This window comes from Scatophagus argus, chromosome 1 (genome assembly GCF_020382885.2).
Source record: "Scatophagus argus isolate fScaArg1 chromosome 1, fScaArg1.pri, whole genome shotgun sequence".
NCBI lineage: Eukaryota > Metazoa > Chordata > Actinopteri > Scatophagidae > Scatophagus > Scatophagus argus.
The window spans coordinates 29,540,323-29,564,200 of NC_058493.1; the positions used below are offsets into that span (position 1 = coordinate 29,540,323).

The following is a 23,878-nucleotide window of genomic DNA, read 5'->3' on the forward strand; positions in this document are numbered from 1 at the left end:
GAGTTTTGTTCTCTTCACATGTGACCTCCGTGTTACAGACAAAATGAGATAAATACTTTATTGATCCCAACGGAAATTCAGTAACCAGAAGCATCAGTGCAAAGACAAAATCACAGATCAGCTTGCAAAAAAGAATTAAAAGTAAAAAGTACTGAAATACAGTAGTAGTATGAGTAGAGTATGAATAAGTATAGAAATAAAGAATATATATATATATATATATATATATATATATATATAAAACAAAACAATACAATGGCATGCAAACAATTACTGAGTGACAAATGAGTGTCTGTCCATGAAGCAGGACAGAGACAGCAGCCTTAATGTGCTGCTCTGCCTGTTTAAGATGCTGTGCAGAGGGTGATGGACACCATGGACCTGAGTTTGTTCAGAGTCCTCTCCTCTGCCACAGATACTCACCTTAAGTTAAAGATGAAGCAAAGAACTGAAGTAAACGTATGGTCTGCTCAGTATGAAGACAAACAGGCTACAGTGAGGACAAAGATGAGCAGGTTCTGGACCTGGTCTTAACCACCCTGTTCGTCATAATCCTGCTCAGGTTTACAAAGTTAATCTGCAAGAATACTCCTTGCAAGGTAATTCTCTCTGTGGTTAAGTAAAAACACAGACTTTACACAAAGTTATGATTATTTTTGTGCGAATAAAAACACCAAAAAGCTTGTCTAAAACAAATAAGTATTATATTGATCAGTATTGTACAGACAGAATGTCGTGAAGTACAGCTATAAACATTAGCTTAGTAATATTGTCAAAGTTATTTGGCAGCCTGTTAATCTGGTAACATGTGGGGACCCCTGCTGGTGACTTTACATAACTACAAGTGATCACAGGCTGTCTCACGTACTGCTGTTCATTCATGTTAAACAGAGAAATAACGCATCACACACTTTGTGTGATATTGACAACAACAATGATAATAAGACATTTAAATAAATAAACAGTTTGCTCCATTTAGGTAACCTTTTCATGGTCTGGTAACCCGTGGATGAAAGTTTACTGTGGGATTTACCCTGTTGCATATTGCTGGCATATTTTACGTTCGAACAGCAGAGCAGCAGGTGCTGTCGTAAGTTCAGTGAGAGCAGAGAGGAGAAATGAGCTCAGACTGAGCTGTCCTACATTCACATCCAGCCAAGTGTACAAGACGTCTGCAGCCAAACTTTGTCAGCCAACACATGAAGAAATAAAACAACTTTGTTAGAGATGAACTGAGTGAACCACAAAGAAGCCTCTGCTGAGTTCATTAACTGTTGCAGTGCATTAATGTTCAAATAAATCTGTGTAGTCCATAGGAGTATGCAGATTGGTCCTGCATGGTGTCAGTTTCATATGGTTAGCCCAGCGTCAGCACAAAGGAAAGCATGAGCAGTGACAGGACTCGGTCTTAAAGCTGCTGCTGCTTCATGTCAAAGGAGCCAGCTGAGGTGGATCAGACATCTGATCATTATGCTTCCTGGTCACCGCTCTTTGGAGGTTTTCCAAGCACATCCAACTGGGAGGAGACCCTGGGGTAGACCCAAAGCCATCTGGTGGGCTTACATTTCCCATCTGGCAAGGGAAGGCCTCGGGATCCCCCTCGAGGAGCTGGAAAATGCTGCTGAGGAGAGGGACATCTGGAAATCAGTGCGTAGCCTACGGCCACCATCACCCGACCTCGGATGAGTGGATGAAGCTGGATGAATGAATGGATGCTTGCTGCTGACTCAAGTGTGTTTCTATAATTACACACCATGCAGCCAAGCATAAAAGCCAACAAAGCATTTTGTGTGGGTGGACAAAAAGCAGTTGTGGTAAGGATGCCATCTTTCTTGACACTAAATGAAGGACAGACAGTAGTGTGGGTATGCTGTGGGGGAAAGTGGGGCCAGTCTCAACATGTCTACTGTGTCCATGGATGTACTGTTACTGCGCTTGACTGAGTTAAAGACAAGTCATTACGTGAAAAGTCACATATTTAATTTGTGACCCAGAGGTTTTAAGCAACTATAGACCAATATCCAACCTTCCATTTCTTTCCAAGATCCTTGAAAGAACAGTTGCCAATCAGCTATGTGACTTTCTTCAAAATAATAACTTATTTGAGAATTTTGAATCTGGCTTTAGAGCTCATCATAGCACAGAAACAGCATTGGTCAAAGTCACAAATGACCTCCTACTGGCATCAGACAAGGGACTTATCTCTGTCCTTGTACTGTTAGACCTTAGTGCTGCATTTGACACCACTGACCACTCTATATTACTGCACAGATTGGAACACCTAATTGGCATCAAAGGAACTGGAATAAGTTGGTTTCAGTCCTATTTATCAGATCGATCTCAATTTGTTCATGTTAATGATACATCGTCCACACTCACAAAAGTTAGTCATGGAGTTCCCCAAGGTCCTTGGACCAGTATTATTCAGCCTGTATATGCTCCCCATCAGTGATATTATTAGGAAACACTTTAGTTATCAAGCTCCTCTACTGTGGAACCAACTTCCAGTTTCGATCCGGGAGGCAGACACCCTTTCTACTTTTAAGAGTAGATTTAAACTTTCCTCTTTGATAAGGCTTATAGTTAGGGTTGGCCTAGCCTGGCCCCTAGTTATGCTGCTATAGACTTAGACTGCCAGGGAATTCCCATGATGCACTGAGCTCTTTCTTCCTCTCCCTTTCCTTCTGAACACATTTATGTCCCATTAATGCATATGACTAACTCAGCTTCTTCCCTGGAGTGCTTTCTGGTCTCTCAGGTTCTCATGGATCGTGGTTGGACCTCCTGCTGTGGTCCTGCTCGAAACTCACTGCGATTACTACTGTTTAGTCATAATCTGTTTTAATTCTGTTACTACTCTGTACAGCTACTGCCATTATTACTGTCACCAATACTGCTATCATAATCACCATAGTACCTCCTGTATACTTCATTATCATTATCTACAGTCCCCGTCCCCCCCCTCTCTCCCTCTCTCTCAACCCAGCCGGTCAAGGCAGATGGCCGCCCATCTTGAGCCGGGGTCTGCTCCGAGGTTTCTGCCTTCTAAAAGGCAGTTTTTCCTCTCCACTGTCACCAAGTGCTTTCTCAAGGGGGATGTTGGGTTCTCTGGATTACAGTTTAATTAAAGAGTTTGGTCTGGACCTGCTCGGATTGGAAAGTGTCATGAGATAACTTTTGTTGTGAATTGGCGCTATATAAATAAAGTGAATTGAATTGAATTGAATCTGTGCTGCATCTGTTTCTGCAGTCTAACTGTCAAAAGTCGCAAGAGCTTGGCACACAAGAACAAATGAGACAATCCTGGATGTCCCTGCATCCTGAACTGCTACAGAGTTGGTCCATACTGACTGAGTGTTCTCATTTTCAGTTTCATTAGTGTGGTGACAGAGCCACAGAGGTCCACAAAGTCCTGGTGTGTCTTCATTTTGAACTTCTGAACTTCCTCATAAACATCTGTGATGCAAAGGGTTTTTTTTAACGGCTTGGTTCTTCATCCTCCCCAGAGCCCCAGTGCGTCTCCTCCCAGGAGACATGAAGTATGAAGTAAGAGCAGCTGACTTTGGAGGAGGCAATCAACAGCTGGATGAAGAGGCAGCAACTGTGTGCAAACACAAGGCGAAATTTCATGCCAGTGTCACAGTGTCAACAAAGGCAAAGAAATCACACGGTTCATATCACTAGAAAGCAGACTGTTTCGTCATATATCTCTGAAATAATTGACTGATTATCTCCTCACAGCCTGGCTGAACTGGGCAGTTAGCTATCAGAATGTGATTGCAGGCACTGCTTGCCTGGTGAACTGGCAATGTCTGCTGGTTCGGCTGTGATGGCTTTCATATTCAGCTCATAGTTTCCAGACAGAATCGGCTTTACTGGCCAAGTATGTGAAGGAATTCGACTCTGGTTTATTCGTTGCTTTCAGTGTGCTTCGACAGGAACAGACTGAGGGGTAGAGAACAAATGATCAACACTGAGGGTGAACCACCACTGACAAACACATGAGTCTCAGTCATGTGTTCTCAATTCAATTCAGTTTATTTATATAGCGCCAATTCGCAGCAAAAGTCATCTCATGACACTTTCCAATTAGAGCAGGTCGAGACCAAACTCTGTTCTGAGCCATGAAAAACACAAACAGGTGATCTCATCTGGTGGTGCTGCTGTTCTGTCTGGGAGTGGACCAGGTGGTCAGTTAATAGAACGTCCCAGCTCATACTGGACAGCCCTGAACAGGATGTGTTCAGCCAGTCCTCGGACTGGAGGCAGGGGTCATCAGTGGCATCTGGCCTAACTGATGCTAACTGATGTTATGTTTGCTTCACACAACTAGAAAATTAGATCTGAAAGCTCAAGTTTGTTTGTAATTCAGCTGTAATAAATACAGCAGAAACTAAACGTGGTTTCTGTGGGACCAGACAAGACAACACAGAGATCATCTAAAATGTGGACTAACCTTTAAACACCACCAGTGTCCTGAGGCTCAGGACTGATGGAGGTTTGTTCTCAGCAGAATCAGGTCAGCTGAGGCGAGAGCACAGAGGAGTGTGTGTTTTCTGTGGGGTGGGGGCGTCCGTTTGAGGGAGGTGATGATAAATCATCGTGCTGGGTGTGCATTTGTGTGCTTCTTGTTGAGTGTGAGTGAAAGTTAAACTGAGATACGCAGCCAGCTGGTTTCCCACAGAGCTTTAAACAATGTGACTGACTGCCATCACTTGGCTCCAAGCTGCTGCTGGGGGGTCCAGACTCCAACACTGACCACATATTTTAATCAAGGGGAACATGTGGACTCATCTCACCTCGTTCCCGGTGGAAAAAGCCGGATTTCCTCAGCTGCAGTTCTGCCAAGGTAAACGATCACACACACGTTGGCTGAGTTACAAGCAGACACACACTCACACACTCCCAGGACACACTGGGTCTGTGACCCAGGAGAACTCACTGATGGCTGCCAACAGCTCAGCCCACAGACCAGATCGAGTATAGACCATCTGAGGACACACACCTGGTTTTACTCTGACAGGGAGATCCTAGAAACCAGAAACATAGCCTGTATTTAATCTACTCTGGGAATTAAATTCAAGGAAAAGCCAACAGTGAATGCGCATCCTAACACTTTGTTGTGGTGTCACAGCTGATAAACCTTCTCCCTCAGTGAATCACTCAGACCAGCAAACACACGTGGAACGTCAGAATCAGAAATACTTTATTGATTCCTGGGGGTAATTGGGTTTGTTACAGTTGATGTAAAACAAGAATAGAAATCCACAGGCCAATGAATGATAATAACATAAATGTAAAATTTAACAAAAATATAAAAATAAACATAAAATAAATCTAAAAAGTATGTGTGAAAAATAGAGCAAATAGAAGGTGGGAGATGTAATCCTGTGGTAAAATGGTTTGTTCAGTTTCCCCCGATTGTGTTATCGTTCTGTGTAACACCTGAGCAGGTAGAGACGATCCCGGCTGAGCCTCAGCTGTTGGTCCTGTTTGGGGGGTTGGTGTCTGCTCTGGACTTGATGAGGACTGAGTGAGGACAGGGGGACTAGGATGGCTGGTGAGACATCCCAAAGGAACCAGAGAGGAAGCTGACCCTCCTCAGTCAGGATGGGAGTCAGCAGCGCTGCTCACTCAGGCGTGTTTCAATGAGTACTGGACTCTAAAACACCCATATGCCCCCCAACACACATCCCCAATTTATTCAGCATCAGACACACTCACACACACACACACACACCACAAACAGTTGAGGATGCTGAAAAAGTCTGAAAAAGTTAACTTTATTTCTAGCAAAGTATGAACCAAGTGAACATTTTGCATATTTTTGTTGTTTTTTTAAAATTTCGTTTAAATACAAAATTCACAGTTTAAGTCATGATAACAGAACAGATGCCATAAATAGTTTGATTCACAAACAAAAATCAGGCTGACAAACGAACAGAGCAGGTCAGGTGAGACTCGAACGCACAGAAAACCGACCGACCGACCAGACGAGGCTCATGTTCTGCCGGGTTCGTCACGTCAGGAGAAAACAGCTGCTACACGTTTTTTTGACTTTCATCCGTTGAATCACGATGACGGAACATTGAGACATCCTGAACATGAAAATAAACTCCAGCTGGTCTGTGTGCTTGTTCTCTGACACGAACAAGAAAACTGCATTTTTTGTTTCATAAACATGAAGACTCAAGGAAACAAAACCAAAATATAAGTGGACTGTCTGGTTTTCAGCTCAGAGCTTTCAAACTGCTGAATTTAATGCTGATGTCCAAGGGACATGAAAACAGAACTTCTGCTTTTCTTCTTCTGCTCTAACCTCAAACAGCACATTTTAACACTCACAGACACTTAAAAATGGATCTTTCAACTTTTGAAAACACTGAAGTGACCAGGGTGAGGGGACACAGGGGACTCGGGGGACAGACCCCCCCCTCTGAAAACCAATTTAAGGTACAGTAACATGTTTTGGTTTTGTGAGTATAAAACAAACAACACTGAATGTGTGCTTTTGTTTTGAAAGTCTGGGTTTTTTTTCAGGATAAAGAGATAACACATGTAACTGTGTTGTGGTCTGAAGGTGAACTGCACTCAGGTGTCAGGAACACGTGGGCTGATGGGTGGAGGCGTCACTACAGCAGCGCACTTGTTTCAGGGTTCTCAACGTACCGTGTGGGTGGAGTTTGTTTCTCGTTTTACACAATGTGTCCCCACAGATTTCTGATCTGAAGACAGACAATCTGAAGTGACATCGTCAGGTGGTTTACTTGTACTGATTTTGTCAGGTTTGTCAGAAACTGTGGAGGCTTGCTGTTACCGCAGCAACCGATTCTGCTAGCCTGTCAGGCTACTGTCGCTGGTTAGCTCATCACAAAGGACACATTTCACAGGGACACATCCTGGTCAAACTGTGAGTACACAGAACTACAGAACTAAGGTAAGCACAGAGGATCAAAAGTCAGTTGTTGAGTAAGAAATGATTGGAATATGCTTGTAATGAAGATAAAATAAAGTGTAATTAAGCAGACAAACCAGGATGAGCATGTTTGTGTTCACGTTTTTGGTTCTTTTCTTCTAACATTGCATGAACAAGCTGCTGTAGTGTTCGATCCACCGTATCTCTCGTGTTTCTGTCCTCTGCATAGTGAAGGCACATGAAGTCAGTGAGATCTGATCTCACTGGTGGAGGTGATGTGTTCTCTGATCGATCAGACCCTGCCCCTGTCAGTCCCCTCCCAGCTACAGTTGCACCCTTGCTGTCCACAAGGGAAGATCACCAGGCCAGACAACACAGGAACAAAACAGAAACCATTTAGGTGCATGACTATGATCCCTTCAACAGTTTAAAAACAGCACATAGGAAAGGACAGGATACAGCTCTATGAGTGAAGTGGTCCTCTACTGCTGCAGGGTTGTAACACCTGGACATTTCTACCATCTCACAGCTACTTCAGTTTCTCCTCGTTGTTGTTGTTGTTGTGGAGGCTTAGGTTCAGGTCGAAGCCCGACTGCTTCCTCAGAGCGCGTGGCATCAACTTCTTCTTCACAAACAGTTTCTGGAGGAAGCGGTTGCTGATGCTGAAGGGGCAGTAGCCGTGGATGAAGTACATGAGGCCAACACCGGACCCAGCAAAATAACGCGCCTGCGGCTGCGGCGACAGCAGCGCCTGGACAATGGTGTTGATCACAGGGCTGAGGTCGGGGTTGGCCTGGCGGGCGTGGATCTGAAACAGCTCCTTGGTCTCTGTCACATAGTCCTCGCCGTAGTCCTCTAGCAGCCCCGGAGACAGACTCTGAAGCAGCTGTTTGTGCTGCTGCTCCCAGTAGGTGTGGTTACTGGACTGACCTGCAACAACCAGAGAACTCGAGTCAACTCACCACAATCCAAACTTTCTGTGATAAACCTTCTGCTGGAATCATTCAGTTAGTTTTACTCATTTCTTTTTTTTTTTTAAATTCACTTTTTATTGCTTTTCAACAGTGCATCAAAAGAACCAACATACATGCACTTGAACAATGACAAGAACAAAACAACATACTTCCTGACACAAGAGGGAAAAAAAAGAAATAAAAAAAATAAACAGAAGAAAAATATTACTCACAAAGAGAACCCAAATTTTTATGAGTTGAGATTTTGTTTTCCTTGTCTTTTTAGTAATGTTGTTCTCATGTTGTTAACTGCTTTCCTGCCTGTACAACATCCATTGCACGTCTGCCCGTCCTGGGTGAGGGATCCCTCCTCTGTTGCTCACCCTGAGGTTTCTCCCATTTTTTCCTGTTAAAGGTTTTTCTGGGAGTTTTTCCTCAGTCGATGTGAGGGTCGAAGGGCAGAGGATGTTGCTGATGTTGTGTTAAGCCCTTTGAGACAAACTGCTTGTAAAAATGGGCTGTACAAATAAAGTTGTCAGTACGAACACAGAAATAATTATATACGTCTACATGCACATAGTTCACATTACCAGAACCTCTCTCGACTCCTTCACTCTCACAGCCTCCACCCTGCAACATGTCAGACTTTTGTCACCCTCAAGACGTGGTTTATTGTTTACATGAAAATACATCCACATAGCTTCTCCAATCAACTAACTCGTATGAGATTCCTCCCTATTATTCAGCCTAAAAATCAATTGTTCATAATTGGCTATTTTGGTCATTTCTCCCATCCATTCATTAAATGAGATAGCATTTTTTGACTTCCAGTGTCTGAGAACAATCCTATACACATATATAATATGTATATATTATATATGTATGTATGTACATATAAAAAAAATAAATAGCAAAAAACAAAAAAATAAAAACAAAACCCCACATATAGAAACTGAGACACACGTGTGAGAACCTTGAGAAACAGAATGGTTCTCCATAATCCCTTAAACAAAAACAACACCCCCCCACCCATATCAAATACACACACCGATATCATACACCTGTCACAAATGGGCGTCGTGGCTGACACAGAAAAGGCTGAACCCCGATGCAGAGTGAAAAAAGGGAGTGATGCGAGGCAGTGGTCCGAACAAAAACGTTTAATTAACTAATCAAACTCAAAAAGGCACGCTTACTGTTGCAAGGGAACTAAGAGAAACTGTGGCAAAAAACTCCTGGCACAACATGGCATGGCAAGGCAAGGCAAGACAAAGGTATCCTGGCAAAACATGATGACAATGTGAAAACGCACTGACAAAAGGTGGCTGGGAAGACAAGGACTAAACAGACAGGGTTTGGGTTACGAGAGACAGGTGACACACATTATGAGGGAGAAAGCAATCAAGAAAACCAAAAGCAAAGCTACATGAAAGCAGGGCACACAGAGGAAGAGACACTTTCAAAATACCTTTCAAAAACCTTGAACATAACACATGGAAACACAAGACACACAAGAAACATGACACGTGGACTCAAAACCAAAAGCCAAAGCATAGCAAAAAACACCAAGCATGACAACACCGGACATTTGTACAACCCATTGAGCCCAAAACCTAATTCTCATAAATAACAGGAATTAATGTCCTCTACTTATATTCCAGTCCAAAAAAGGCTAAAAAAAGAGTAATAATATCGCTGTATTTGTAAAAAACAAATACAGCGATATTACAGTAATTTAACTTCTTTGTCCCCTTAAACATGGTGAACAAAAGCATACTCGAACAATAGGCTATGGATATACCTATAGCTCACCCGACATCTCCAAAAATCAATAATATCCTTCGTGACGTATTGGGATCTTCATGAGGCTCTCTTAGAGATGAAGCTTATCACCTCCTCTGGAGAAGTGAAAGTGTGTCGGATATTGTCCACCACAACTTTCAGCACAGCTGGATATAGCATAGTGCACTGAAGCCCCTTCTCCTGCAGTTGCTTCTTTACTCCGTCAAACTTTTTACGCCTCTGAATAATATCCTGTGAGAGGTCCTGGAAGAAAGACACCCACTTGCCTCTCCATTCCACACGCTCCTTCTCTTGGGCCGCCCTTAACACTGCTTCTTTGGCTTCAAACCTCAGGAAACATGCCAAGATATGCCAGTCTCTGTTGCCCCGCTGACCTGTTCTATGGGCGCGCTCAATCTTGAAGTCTGGTCCCATTTCGATATCCAATGCTTCCTCCAGTAAAGGCCGCACAAACGTCTGCATGTCTCCTCCTTCGGCAGCCTCCACTATTCCAACTATGCGAACATTATTACAGCAGCCAGCTAACTAAGTTAATTAAGTTATTTTCTCCTGAAGTTGGGCGATTGTTTTGGTAGCCATGTCCACCGCCACACTCAGGCTTTGGTCTTGATCTTCCAGGGCCGAAATACAAGTCTCAGCAGTCACTCGAGCTCCCAGTTTCTCCACCGCTGTTTTAACTGCATCAATGCACGATTTCAGGTCGCTCATATTGGATGAGATACCTTGTAGCAGCGTTTTAATGCTCGTCAGCTCAGCTGCGGTATCCATCTGTTGTGGGTCTGGGGTGGCCATGTGCTCCTCCGTGCCCTCCTGAGTCTGTCGAGTTGCGCTTCTCAAACCATACTGTGTAAGGGTTTTTTGGACTGGTTGCATATTAATATGAAGTTACAATTTTCCGCATGCTTATTTTCTGTATTTAGGATATCAGTCAATATAAAGGAGGGGGTATGGTGAACAGCCCTACGCGGCCATCTCAGGTGCTCGCTCCACCAGAAGTCCAATTTGTTTTATTCATTTCAAGTCACAGAACAAGTCACTTGAAACAAACAAGGTGTGCACCTATTGGGAGGCATACAAAACTTTTGTTTCTGTCATTTGCTCAGTGGAAACAGTGATGAAGTTCAGTCTCTCCCTCTCTCTGTCCCCCCACCCCTCTGTCTCCCCCTCTCTCTCCCTCCCTCTGTCCTTCTCTCTGCCTCAACCCCCACCCCTCTGTCTCCCTCTGCAGCTCACCCTGATCTCCTCCCTGATCTCCAGACGTGGAGAAGCCAAACGTAGCACCTGGACAGAGCCTTTCATTTGAGCCTCACTTCCAGTTCTTATCCCAGTGCTCTCAGTGTGTCATTTTCCTTTAAAGCTTCAGGAGTCAACAGACCAGTAAATGTTCTGGTTTTAATACATGTGACTCAGCAGAGCCAACTTCATTTGTGAAGTTTGATTTCACTGAGTCTCTGATGACAGGAGGATGTCATGAAAAAGTTGGGATGAAGTTCATCGACCGAGTCGGCCATGAGCCAAACTGAGCTGCTCCAAAGCTCAGCAGAGTAACAGCAGGATTAGGAGTCTGAATACAAACCTGTTCCTCCAGGATTACCACGAGAGCAGCAGGATAAAGTGTGCCCAGCTCTCTGTTTACACCTGAGCCATGTCTGCTTTATGTCTGAGCAGAATTCAGTGTGGATTCCCTGAACTCCACAGTCGCCTGAACACAGCACAGAGTGAATCATTAACATGACGCCACCGTGTAAACGCACTCTGACAGTAAAAACTGAAGGAGGTTTTCTATTGGCCAACAGTCTGGTTCACATCCAGAAGGACTTTCAAAATCAAAAGCCAGCAATTAGAGTTTCTGTGTGAGTGAGAACAGATGGTCTGTCCCACATGTGGTCCTCGTTATGAGGTGTTCTCCTCAGCATCGTGTTCAACACAGGGCCAAACCACAGTGTTCAAATATCAGGAACAGTTTACTCCTGACCAGTCAGGGCCAAAACAGACTTGACTGGCTGTTTCTACACCTCATCTCAATACATGCTTCATCACAACTTGTCACCTTTTCTGTCCCGTCTGGTAACCAAACAAAAGTTTCCATAGTCAAGTCATCTCCTTTAGCTTTTGTTTGTCTCAGGGAACAACACAATTTTCAATCATAAAGATTTTGCTTTTTATTGTCTGTTCACTCTCTCTGGACTTATGGGTCAGAACAAGTGTTACACAGCGTCACGTGTTGGAGCAGAACAGGTTAAAGTTTCAGGCCACGCTGGCTGCCTCTCACCCTGAAACTGAACCGGAAACATGTGAGTTCAGTCAGAGGCCCTCAGCGACTGATCAGCTCTAGCAGCTGGTTGTGTTGCTAGAATCAGATCACAGGAACACGTGAACCTGCGGTTGGAGCAGACAGTTACAGGGTGGTGTTACCTGTCTTGTATGCAGAGGGCAGGATAGTGGAGACTCGGACCCCCCAAGGTTCCAGCTCATGTCGCAGAGTGTTGAAGAAGAGGTTGAGAGCTGCCTTAGAAGCTCCGTATGCTGCCAGACAGGGAAATGGCTGGTCACCTGGAAACGCACAAGGAAGACTGTCACCTGGCTGCCTCCCCAGGTGTGTGTGCAGGTCTGGCAGCTCTGTCAATGTGTGATTTAGACCTGATCATGTTGCTATTGGCCTATTGGACTTATTTTAGTACTTATTTATAAGTATTTAATATTTTTATTGTGTTATAAATGTATCTATTTATCTATCTATCACTGAGTCCTCGAGTCAGCCTCCTTGCGGAGGACTTGCTGCTGCTTCTCAAAACAAACATCATCATCACTGTCTGCTGTAACCCTCGTGAGCAAACGCACCTTCATGTCCTGCATTCACACCTGAAGGAATGTTTTATGGTGAAGTGCGAACTCGTTATTTCCTCAGCAAGATCTGATTAGTTCAGTCCATTTTAAATGAGTGTGAAACCATCTGTCAATCAAGCATCCTTTATATTGCTGATACTGATGTTGATCTGTGATGCTGATATGGTGGTTTATTATTGATTTTTCAAATTCTCTCACAAGTCGTTGATTACTTGATATCTGATCACATTTCATGTCGAATTTCTTCATGTGCTGTTGGTAATAAACTAAGACACACAATGATTGTGAAAACAGGCGGATGAAATCTGCTGAGTGCATGAATTCTGCCAGGGCAGCTGAACATTTGTGATCGATTTGGTTGTGCTGATATTTTGGCGAGACGACAGAGTTGATTTGGACAAACAGACGGCAGAGACGAGCAGCAGCCCTGTTTGTTTGGTTTGGCAGTTTGAGAGCAGCAGTCAGTTCATTTGTGGTTCAGTTGTTCTGGAACATTCAATGAAGATTTATTACAGTGTGTGTGTGTGTGCGTGTGCATTGGACACACCAGCGGGGCTGGAGATAGTGACAATGCGTCCTTTGGCCTGACGCAGTAGCGGCAGGAAGCTCTTGGTGACGCTCAGGGTGCCAAAGAAGTTGACCTCCATGCAGCCACGGAAGTTTGACATCAGTGATAGCTCGGCATCTCCAATGTTCACACACACTCCAGCGTTGTTCACCAAGCCCCACAGACCTGCCACACACACACACACACAAAGATAAAAGGAGTGTTTATACAATCATCCTGGACTTCAGCACTGGTTAAAACCAGAACAGAGTCTGAAAATGCCGGAGTCACTCCAACCGTCAGGGTACAAACTGATGATGGCCTCCTCAATCACCTGCTTCCAATTAAAAACCCTCAGCATATCAAAACATCTGTGTCATTCGCTGATCAGGAGGAGGTTGTTCGCACATGTATCTCATCACATGTGGATTAAAGTCTCTGTACACGTCTTTCTCTTTCCACTCTCTCCGACTCATCCACCACACTGCAGCTCAGCTCTTCGTTGCTCTGGCCTTGCTTGTTTTGCTCTAGCTGTTGGTTTGACCGTGTGGATAAGTGGTGTTTATGCTGGAGTTAAAAACAAGGAGATGTGGCCAGACTGTCTAAGATGTGGGAGAGGTGATGCCTTAAAACCCATGCTTGATATTGCTATAAACATGCATGTAACATCCCTCATCCCTCGAGTGAAGTGCCTGAAGAGACTGGTTTTGTAACACATCAAGGCTGCCGTGCCACCTCACCAGTACAAAACCAACAGGTCCACAGATGATGTCACCTCCACTGCACGCCATACTGTACTGCACCACCTGAAACAACAAGGGCCATATGCACTTCTGCCGTTTGTGGACTACAGCTCTGCGTTTAATACCATCTTACCCAGCAGACTGTTTTCCAAGATGTCTGACCTGACAGCACAACATCTGCCTGTGGACAAAGGACTTCCTGACAAACCAGCCACAGTCAGTTGGATGGAACTCTGCAAGGCTCTGTGCTGAATCTGTTCCTCTGTGATTTGTATACTCATGACTGTTTACCGGCTCATAACAGCAACATCATAGTTAAATTTGCAGATGACACAACTGTGGTGGGGCTGATCAAATTCCTGGGCACACACATTTCAGAGGACCTCTCATGGACAACAGACATCACAGCACTGGTCAAGAAGACACAAAAGTGAACACTCAGGAAGGTAAACCTATCGCAACAACTTTTGGTGTCATTCTTCTGCTGCTCCTTTGACAGCGTCCTCACACATAGCATCCTGGTGTGGTAGACATAAAATCCCTGCAGAGAATTATGAGGACTACACAGAACATCACAAACCAACTGCTACCTGCCCCAGATGACATCTTCACCACCTGTGAAAGACACACAACATCCTGAAGGACTCATCCTGCTCATCATCTGTTTGAACTGTTTTCCAGAGAACACCACAGATCCACCAAAACACACCACAAGATTTATGAACCGTTTTTATCCTGAAAGTACACCCTATGTGCGCTATTTATCATTATGGAAAATACAGTTTTTAATCTCGCTTTTTACTGCATAAATTGGCAATGCGTATATGTTAAACAATGTAGTGTAAAATGTGTGTTCTGTGTGAATGAAATGGGAGCATCTGTTTACACTTTCTATTTATTTTATAGCATTTTTTACAGCATTTTAATACACTCAATCCAGTTCTTGAGTGCACCCTAATTTTGTTGTACATTTTGTACAAAGACAATAAAAAAGAATCTTTAATAAAGAATCATTATTACACTGTCATCAGCTACCTGTGCTTACTAATCATGTGATGAAGACCATGGAGCGGCTGCTGCCACAACACCTGAGGACACAGGTCCGCCATGCCCTTGACCCTCTGCAGTTTGCGCACCAGGAGAAGGTGGGAGTGGAGGACGCCATAGTCTACATGCTACACCAATCTCTCTCTCACCTCGGTGCTACGAGGATTCCATTCTTGGATTTCTCCAGTGCCTTCAACACCATCCAGCCTCTGCTCCTCAGAGATAAACTAACAGAGATGAGGGTTGGCTCACACCTGGTGGCATGAATTACAGACTACCTGACTGGTAGACCTCAGTATGCGCGAATGGAGAACTATGCTGTGGTACGGTAGAGAGGCAGCATCAGAAAGAGGGACACCTCATGTCTGGTGAGGAAGGCGGCTCTGCTGTGAGCACAGAGCTGGACAGCTTGACATCTGTGGCAGAGCGACGGGTACTGAGCAAGCACCTGTCAGTAACGAATAATCCACTATTTTCACTGCATCCACTGCACAGCTTCATCTCCAGGCACAGAAGCAACTTCAGTGACGGCCTGCTGTCACTGTCCTGCTCCAGCGACACGTTATGCGGATCATTAACGCCACGGGGGTGGGACACGTTAACATTCCTCACTGGAATCTGCACTACACACTGTTTGCCATCCACCTTAAATTATTACACATTCTGCTTGTACCGGACTTTTTAATTTTTAATGTTTGAGTAGTGTGCTTTTATTAGTATTTCTTGCATGCATTCTCAAAACTGCCCTTACAGTCAAGCAAATCATGAGACACCGACTGTCAGAGATGTTCTCTGCTTCGAACTGTGAAATTAAAATCCTGTCTAAGACATTAGTTTACGTGCATGATGTCCTGCAGTCTGTGTGGAGATAAGACTGTACTCACTGCCAACACAGGACACCATGAGGTCAACCTCTCTTTCTTGTTCTCTCAGTGTAAGCAAACCTCGCTCACCCTTATCTGAAGTGGAGGGCCAAGAATCCCAAGCTTTGTTTCACAAGCCGTTGTGGGGGCTTTGTTTAGGCCTGAACTGTTCCAAAGCTGATGAAAGATAACAAGAAAAAAAATATCCAGCTTGGCTGACAGCCAAACACCTGAGCGACCCGCCCAGGTAATTTCCTGTCTGCAGTTTGATGGTAAAAGCTCAGTCCTGTCAAAATAAAGTTCTACAGGGTAGTCTCCCTGCATGTATTAAACTTCACTTTGATTATTCTGACCAAAGAACCAGTTCGACCTGTCATCATGGAGTCAAAACTCACTGGAAAAACATTTTGAAATGAAAAATGGTCAAAGTAAATAAAAGTGAGCTGCATTACAGTCTTTTATTGTGAAACGATTATGATGAAATGACATTTTATAACGTTAATGTTTACAAAGGTACTGGATTACATTACAGTTCCACGGTCAGTAAAATCTCACATCTTTATTTGAGTTAGAAGACAAAACATCTTCCCAGTGCAGATTTCTCCCAACAACAGGACTTCAGTGTTCATGGAACAGCACACTCGTAATCATCCATTTCTCAAAAACATTAAGCATCCGTGCTGTCAGCCTGGTTAATAAGTCAAGACTTCCATTCACTTCCAGGAGGTTTAACCACCACCTGACGATAACAATAAACTAAATTACTTACTTTAACAGCCTAACCTTAAAGCAACTCTTCACCCTAATATTTAATGGTTTTCATTGTGGGGACTTGCATTTTGTCCCCATAAGTAAGACAGATCCTTACAATGTGACTGTAAACAGATTTTTGTCCCCACAACTGCAGGAATACACACACGCACACACACACACACACACACACACACATACACACTCTATCCTCAGATGACTCAGAGCGCTGAACTTAAACTCTAATTACAAAACCAGGGGGAGCTTCAGGTCTGAGCCAATCACAGAGTTACCCTGAATTCAATGTGTGAAACGTGAGCCAGCATCTCCTCTCTGCTTCAGCTCCTCCCTTCCTCCCCCTTCAGTCGCCTGCACTTAGATCAGTTCTAGCTGTTATTTGGTGTCTCACCTCAGCACCTTGTGGACTTTAATAATTTGCTTGAAGGCCACTGAACCTTCTGCGTGTGAAGCCTTAACTTTGAAACCACAGTGTCTACACAGCCCTGCAGCGCTTGCAGGAACTCATGTGAAACTTACTCACTCCTTTCTCAGAGAGTCTGACTTCGGTGCAGCCGAGGACTCACCTGTGCACCTGTCCTTTGTGACAAAGTTTTGTCATGACATGCAGCAAACAGGTGCACTTGTTGGCTCCACTGTGGACAGGTAAAACCAATCAAATTGCTCATTCTCAAACTGAAAACCTCTGAATGAATAAATGACACACACACACAACAAAAGCTAATCGAACTGACAACAAGGCATCTTTACCTTTGAGGCCCAGCTTGGCCTTGGTGTCCAGCAGAGCCTGTTGGACCTGCTGCGGCTGGGTGATGTCCACCTGGAGGAGGGTGAGACGGGGGGAGCAGATCCTCTGCAGCTCTCTGGCTCCATGTCCTGACAGGTCCAACACTGTGGCAAACACCTCAAAGCCAAGAGCGTCCAGATGCTTTGCCGTTGCATGTCCGAATCCAGAGTCACAGCCTGCAGGGACATGGCCACACTTCTTGTCATCTGATGATTTTCCACCGACACACCAAACCCCAGACAACAAAATCATAAGATAAGCAATGACAAGAGTTTCCTCCTCCCTGTGTGGAATGCAGCTAATACACCAGGTTTCTGACTCTGGGAGAAAAAGCAGTGAAGTATCTCTTTAAATCACACACGTTTGGACTCTGTGTCGATTCCCTGTTGATATCTGATGTCATATTTTTTTTCGGGTTGAGCCTCCCGTGCTCGGAGTCCTCTTGGGGAGGCCCACCTTCCACTTTTAAACTCTCTGATGTGACTGCGTCTCCAGTCATAATTGGACTCAGGCATCTCTTTAAGGAAAGAAATTTGGGGAGTTTTGCAAGCTGAACAGGAAGAAAAAATCAGCAGATGTAGCTGCAGAACAAATTAAATGGGAGCAGATGTGTTTTGTCAGGAAGCAGATGAAGCCCACAGTCTTCCCAGCACTGGTGGACTCATGGGGGTATGTGGGAGGTGTTGCCCCCGTGTGTGAAACAAACAGGGCTGAAGTGCCCTGTTGGACACCACTGTGGACGATGAAATATGACAAATTGCCCTTTGTGCTCAGTTGAAGGACAACCGTTAAGAGTTGCGGCTCTAAGAGTTAATGCTTCTCTGTGTGTTTTATCACATGGATGTAGTTATCACATCTGCATCACATAATAAAACATTTTTAATCTGAACCATAGTTTAAGTAACTGTTTGACCATCAATAAATCATGACTTTGTGCTGGCTGGGGCTCCACCACCTTTTTCATTTTCCATCCTGCATCTCAGAGTCTGCCGCTGATCCTCACTTTACAGCAATCAGTTTTACTGGTAGGCACACGAACACATACAGAGCATTTGGTTTTTATTTTTTTCTCAGCGGACCGAAACAGAAATAGACACTAAAGAAATGACAGAACTGGTCCATACATGAGTCTGTGGAATCATCATGAATATATGTAAATAAATATCAACAGCAACAACATCCATCCATCCATCCATCCATTTTCTATACCGCTTATCCGTCAGGGTTGCGGGGGAGCTGGAGCCTATCCCAGCTGACTACGGGCGAGAGGCGGGGTTCACCCTGGACTGGTCGGCAGTCAATCGCAGGGACAGCAACAACATCAATAAAATAAACTATAGACCTCTATAGACATGTTTAACATGAGATAACATTAGAGATAACCACTAAGTCAGATACGTACCTGGACTCATTTCTTCCTAACAACCATCAACAATTGGCTTCTATTGTTTCCTCCTCTAAATCCACAGCCTGTCTCTTAGATCCTATTCCTACTGAGTTACTTAAGGAAGTGTTCCCTTTACTTGACACCTCCTTACTAGACATTATTAATTTGTCCCTGACATCAGGCTATGTCCCACAGATGTTTAAAGTTGCTGTAATCAAACCTCTGCTAAAAAAGCCTGCTCTTGATCCAGGAGTTTTAGCAAACTATAGGCCTATCTCTAACCTGGTCTTCACTTCAAAAAGTTTGGAGAAAGTCGTCGCCAGTCAGCTGTGCAAGTATCCCCATAATAACAGCCCATTCGAAGTCTTTCAGTCAGGTTTTAGGGAACATCACAGCACAGAGACCACACTAGTAAAAGTCACCAACGACCTGTTAATGGCCTCTGACCAGTGCTATGTTTTAGTACTTGTCCTTCTGGACCTCAGTGCTGCATTTGATACTGTTGACCACCAGATTCTTTTACAGAGACTAGAAAATCAAATTGGTATAAATGGAACTGCTTTAAGCTGGTCCAAGTCCTATCTATCAGACAGACATCACTTTGTACATGTGAATCACAACTCGTCCATGCACACTAAGGTTAGCCATGGTGTTCCACAAGGTTCTGTGCTTGGCCCGATACTATTCACAATCTGTATGCTCCCACTACGCAATGTGATCAGAAAGCACTCTATAAATTTTCACTGTTATGCTGACGACACCCAATTGTATTTATCAATAAAGCCGGATGAAAGCAATCAGCTAACACAACTGCAATCCTGTGTTGCAGATATTAAGTCCTGGATGACCCACAACTTTCTTCTGTTGAACTCAGACAAAACTGAGGTTCTACTAGTTGGTCCAAAACACCTTAGACAATCTTTAGCTAATGATATGGCCTTTCATAACGGACTAGCTCCTGCCTCTAGCACCACTGTAAAGAACCTGGGTGTTAGCTTTGATCAGGACTTGTCTCTCAGCATGCACATAAAACAAATCTTGAGGACTGCGTACTTCCACCTTCGTAACATTGCAAAAATCAGGCATGTCCTTTCCTTAGATGCTGCTGAGAAGCTCATTTATGCTTTTGTTACCTCTAGGCTGGATTACTGTAAGTCTTTTTCGTCAGGATGCCCTAAAAGTCCCTCAGGACTCTGCAGCTCATTCAGAACTCGTTGTTAATTTCACAGTTCGAACAGCTCGTGTCCTGACTAAAACTAAGAGGCATGACCACATTTCACCTGTGCTGGCCTCTCTACATTGGCTTCCAGTAAAATTTAGAGTAGAATTTAAGATCCTCCTCCTAACCTACAAAGCCGTGCATGGTCTGGCACCATCATACATCACTGATCTCACTGAACCATATCAGCACTCTAGGGTGCTGCTTTCCTTAGATTCAAACTTACTGGTAATACCACGAATCTCCAAATATAAATATGGAGCCAGGGCCTTCAGTTATCAAGCTCCTCTTCTGTGGAACCAATTACCAGCCTCAGTTTGGATGGCAGACATCCTCTCTATGTTTAAGAGTAGACTTAAAACTCCTTTTTGACAAAGCCTATAGTTAGACCAACCCCTAGTTATGCTGCTATAGGTTTAGATAGCTGGGGGAGATCCTTAGACCCCGAGCTTTCAGAGCAGGAGGACTCACTCATCATGTCCCATCACTGGTACAGCACTAACTGGTCCTCTCCCCCAGAGCTCTTGTGCTCCATCTTTCCTTAGCGCTTCCGGAGCCTGTTGCTGGATCCAGAATCTCCTACCCCGCCCTCCTGAGGCCTGGTACCACTGCTGGATCCCGAGCCCTCTATGATCCTGCCTACTGCACTGATAGTGCTGTTGGATCCAGAACCCTTTCCATGGCCCTGGTAGCAGGGACACAAAGAATTTCACTGCACATTGTACCGTGTATGATTGTATATGTGACAAATAAACCTATCTTGTATCTTGTATCTTGTATCCTCCCTGTCTCTCTCTATTTCTCCGTTTTCTCTCTATCTCCCCCTCTCCTGTCTTTCTCCATCTCCCTATCTCTCCTCTCCCCCCTCTCCCTCCCAGGCGGTCACAGCAGAAAGCACTGAGTCTGGTTCTGCTGGAGGTTTCTGCCTGTTAAAAGGAAGTTTTTCCTCACCACTGTTGCCATATGCTTACTCAGTGTGGGGTTTTGCCCTGGGACCTGTTTCTCTCTGATTCTGTTCTTTTTGGTTGTTGTTGTTGTTTACACACCTGTAAAGTGTCTTGAGATAACTGTGTTATGACTTGGCACTTTAAATAAAATTGAATTGAATTGAATTGAATCATCTGGTAATAATGTTCATCAGTATTTTCATAAAACTTACTGATGTTCTTCATAGAGTGAATGCAGCTCGTCTGTCAGAAGCTTCAGGTCTTCACATTATAAAGATAAAATCAAAGTCTCTGCTAAAAATTTATGTGCTACTTAAAAAATTTTACAGCCTGTCAACGTCATGAGAAGAGAAACATTTCACAGAGTAACACTGGTAGATTATTGTCCGATTTTACAGCCTTATAAAAGTTTAATGTGCTGCAGCTGTCGTGATGCGTCAAGAATCTTCCTGCAGGGCTGGCGGGATAAGAAAAGCAGATAGCATTAATGTATTGAAGTTTAATCTGAGCCGCAGATCACTGATCAACTGTGTCGTCTCAAACAGAGCAGACTATGACATAATCCTTGTCTGGATATGTTGATAACAGTTTGACAGGTTTGGACAGACAGCTCAGAGGTCGGCATCATTCATTCAGAGACAAACGAGACAGTGACAAGGATCTGGGTTGTAATTTACTGCTGCAACATTTTAATAACATTGTTCACTTCCTGTCTGTGGCGTCCATCAGCTTTTACTTGGCAGAGATGATTTCACTGATTCTTCTGGCTGCTCTGATCATCACTCTGGATTATCTGATGGGAGTTGATTCAAAGCTGCATAGGACTTTGTCTAAAGTATGCCTGGTGGCTCGCTTCATGTCTCATGTTGGGCAGTACCAGAAAAGTTCAGTCGGGTCCTGTCTGACTGCCTGTCTCAGGGTTCAGGCCAGGTCTGGGTCTCAGTTTAAGGCCTGAACTCTTCTGTATATGCAGCACTCCAGTTCTGACATGATAAATAAAAATAATAGCAACCTATTCACACTGTTCTATTCACAGACAAGTCAAATGTGTTTGCCGTGTGAAACACTCAAACATCTTAAGCAGATCTGCAGAGATGGGACAGAATCCCCTGAGTCCACACATCCACATATGTTTTCCCAGAAGGGGGCAGATCCCTCAGAGACAAGGACCTGTCACGTAGCTCACGGCTCCCCCGCTTTCCCAGAAATCCCAGCACCTACAACCTGATCTGCGGCAGTACTCGCTGTTCTGTTTGTTCTTTTGTGCGGCGGCGGGGGTCTGAAAGAGCTCTGCTGGCGAGAGCGTCAAGGCGTTGGCACGCTGCTTGTCCTTGGAGGACTTCCAGAGTCACGTCCCGAGAAGAAAAATAGAGTGTACGCTGGCTCCAGAAATAAGTCCTGCCGCTCTACTCCTCATTACACAAACAGTCTACAACCTGATTGATAACCATGCATGTACTTGTGTGTGTGTGTGGTTTCAGGTTTCATGCTGTCAGGTTTCTCTCACACACACACTCTTAAGTCAGCGGAGCAGCAGCCATACCTGAGCGGACCAAAATACTGACCTGCAATGGACATCTTGTTTTAAACAAAATATGTTGAAGTTTAGCAGTTCATATCTCTGTATGTTTTTCTGTTCTTTTCTACGTGGTTTTTCAGTTTACTGAGAGCTCACGGTACATGTTTGCATGTCAGCATGTTTGGCCAATCAAAGTGAATGGATGATGTGAGAGTTTCAGGAGACTCCAGAGCTCACAGATTGGTTTGTGCAGTCGTAGGCATCTTTTTTTCATGTGTATTTTTTTAAAGGTTTGGAGAAAACTTTGAATGGTTCGCGTTGAAAAACTTTACCTCAGAGCAGAAAAGCACCTGCCACTATTAGTATTTTTCCCCCATTGTCCCGTTGAATGAATTGAGAGGAGACGTTATGGTGGTGATGACAAATTTCACAGCTGCTTGTCAATGCAGGTTCTCAGTCATCCACGTCATGATAGTTAAAGTACTAGAAGTGAAGGCAATCACATTTCTTTTGTCTTCAACAACATAATAGAAGTCTGGTTGCCTTTGCTTCTAGCCCTTGGACAATAATATGTGCTGGCTTTTTGGGAGCCATCTGACTTTACTAACCATAACTGCCATGATTTGAACAACAAACAGCAGGCCTGGAGGTAAATTACACATTTTGGTGTTCACTGTTTAAAACAATTTTTTAAGGGTGCACAGCACTGCTCTTTTCGCTACGACAAGAAAGATGGTGTGGTGAACCCACAAAACACACTTCGTCTGATCAAGCCTAAGTCTTGTTTCCAGCAGTGTGTTTGATCCCTGCGATATGACTCTGAAAAGAAGGAGTTCTGCATTTTTAGGAGGACGTTTTGTTTTTTGTGACTTGCTTAACTTACGATGAGCACTTCGGCTTTGTTGTGCACAATGTGGTAGTTGGGACTCTGTGTGCTGCGGCGACTTTCAGACCACACACTGTCCCACATTCTTCATCCTGTCCACTGCTGACCTCTCACAGCAAGCATTCATATTTTCTCTGAGAGCGATGGGTGATGTGGCCTCAAGTTTCAGACAGAATGAGAGATGGAGCTGGTCCTGCTAGGTGATGAACACTAGCTGCATGAGGCTGTGGAGCTCCTATTAGGACAGGTTTTTTCTCTGAAATGTGAGCTTGAAGGAACATCCCCTGTTTAAATGAACTGTTAAAGTTCAAGATTCATCAGAGAGTAGACAGTGTGAGGTTGCAGGAAATGGATTCATCTCTGAGGAGGAGCAAAGTTGCATAATGTGACCAATGGGCCCCTCAGAAGAAGAAATAAACGCTAGTCTGTGCAGAGACAGACATACAAGCAGTGACAGATGTAGGGGTCAAAACACTAATGTGTCTCCTAGTGGAGGCCTCAACATCTGCACATAGCAGCATCACCGTCATGAACAGATTTTCATCCATACACATGTGAGCACTCCATTCTCACTCATAATGTGTCAGATATGGCAGCTTGGTCCACGGTACCATGACGTTCTAACATCCTGCACGTTTGTAGATAG

The 23,878-nt window shown here is 44.2% G+C and overlaps 1 protein-coding gene across 1 annotated transcript in view; it reads right to left on the bottom strand.

Moving 5' to 3' along the window:
* Nucleotides 1–5,767: 5,767 nt before the first annotated feature.
* The window catches only part of hsd11b2 (hydroxysteroid (11-beta) dehydrogenase 2), a 28,242-nt gene continuing 10,131 nt past the window's right edge, over nt 5,768–23,878 (bottom strand). Inside the window, exons 2-5 of the mRNA XM_046398559.1 lie at nt 17,238–17,450; nt 13,067–13,252; nt 12,088–12,225; nt 5,768–7,846 (exon numbers count right to left, since the gene is read on the bottom strand). Of these exons, the coding sequence (XP_046254515.1) occupies nt 7,446–7,846; nt 12,088–12,225; nt 13,067–13,252; nt 17,238–17,450 (938 nt within the window). The 3' untranslated portion in view covers nt 5,768–7,445. The remainder of the gene's footprint in view (nt 7,847–12,087; nt 12,226–13,066; nt 13,253–17,237; nt 17,451–23,878) is intronic.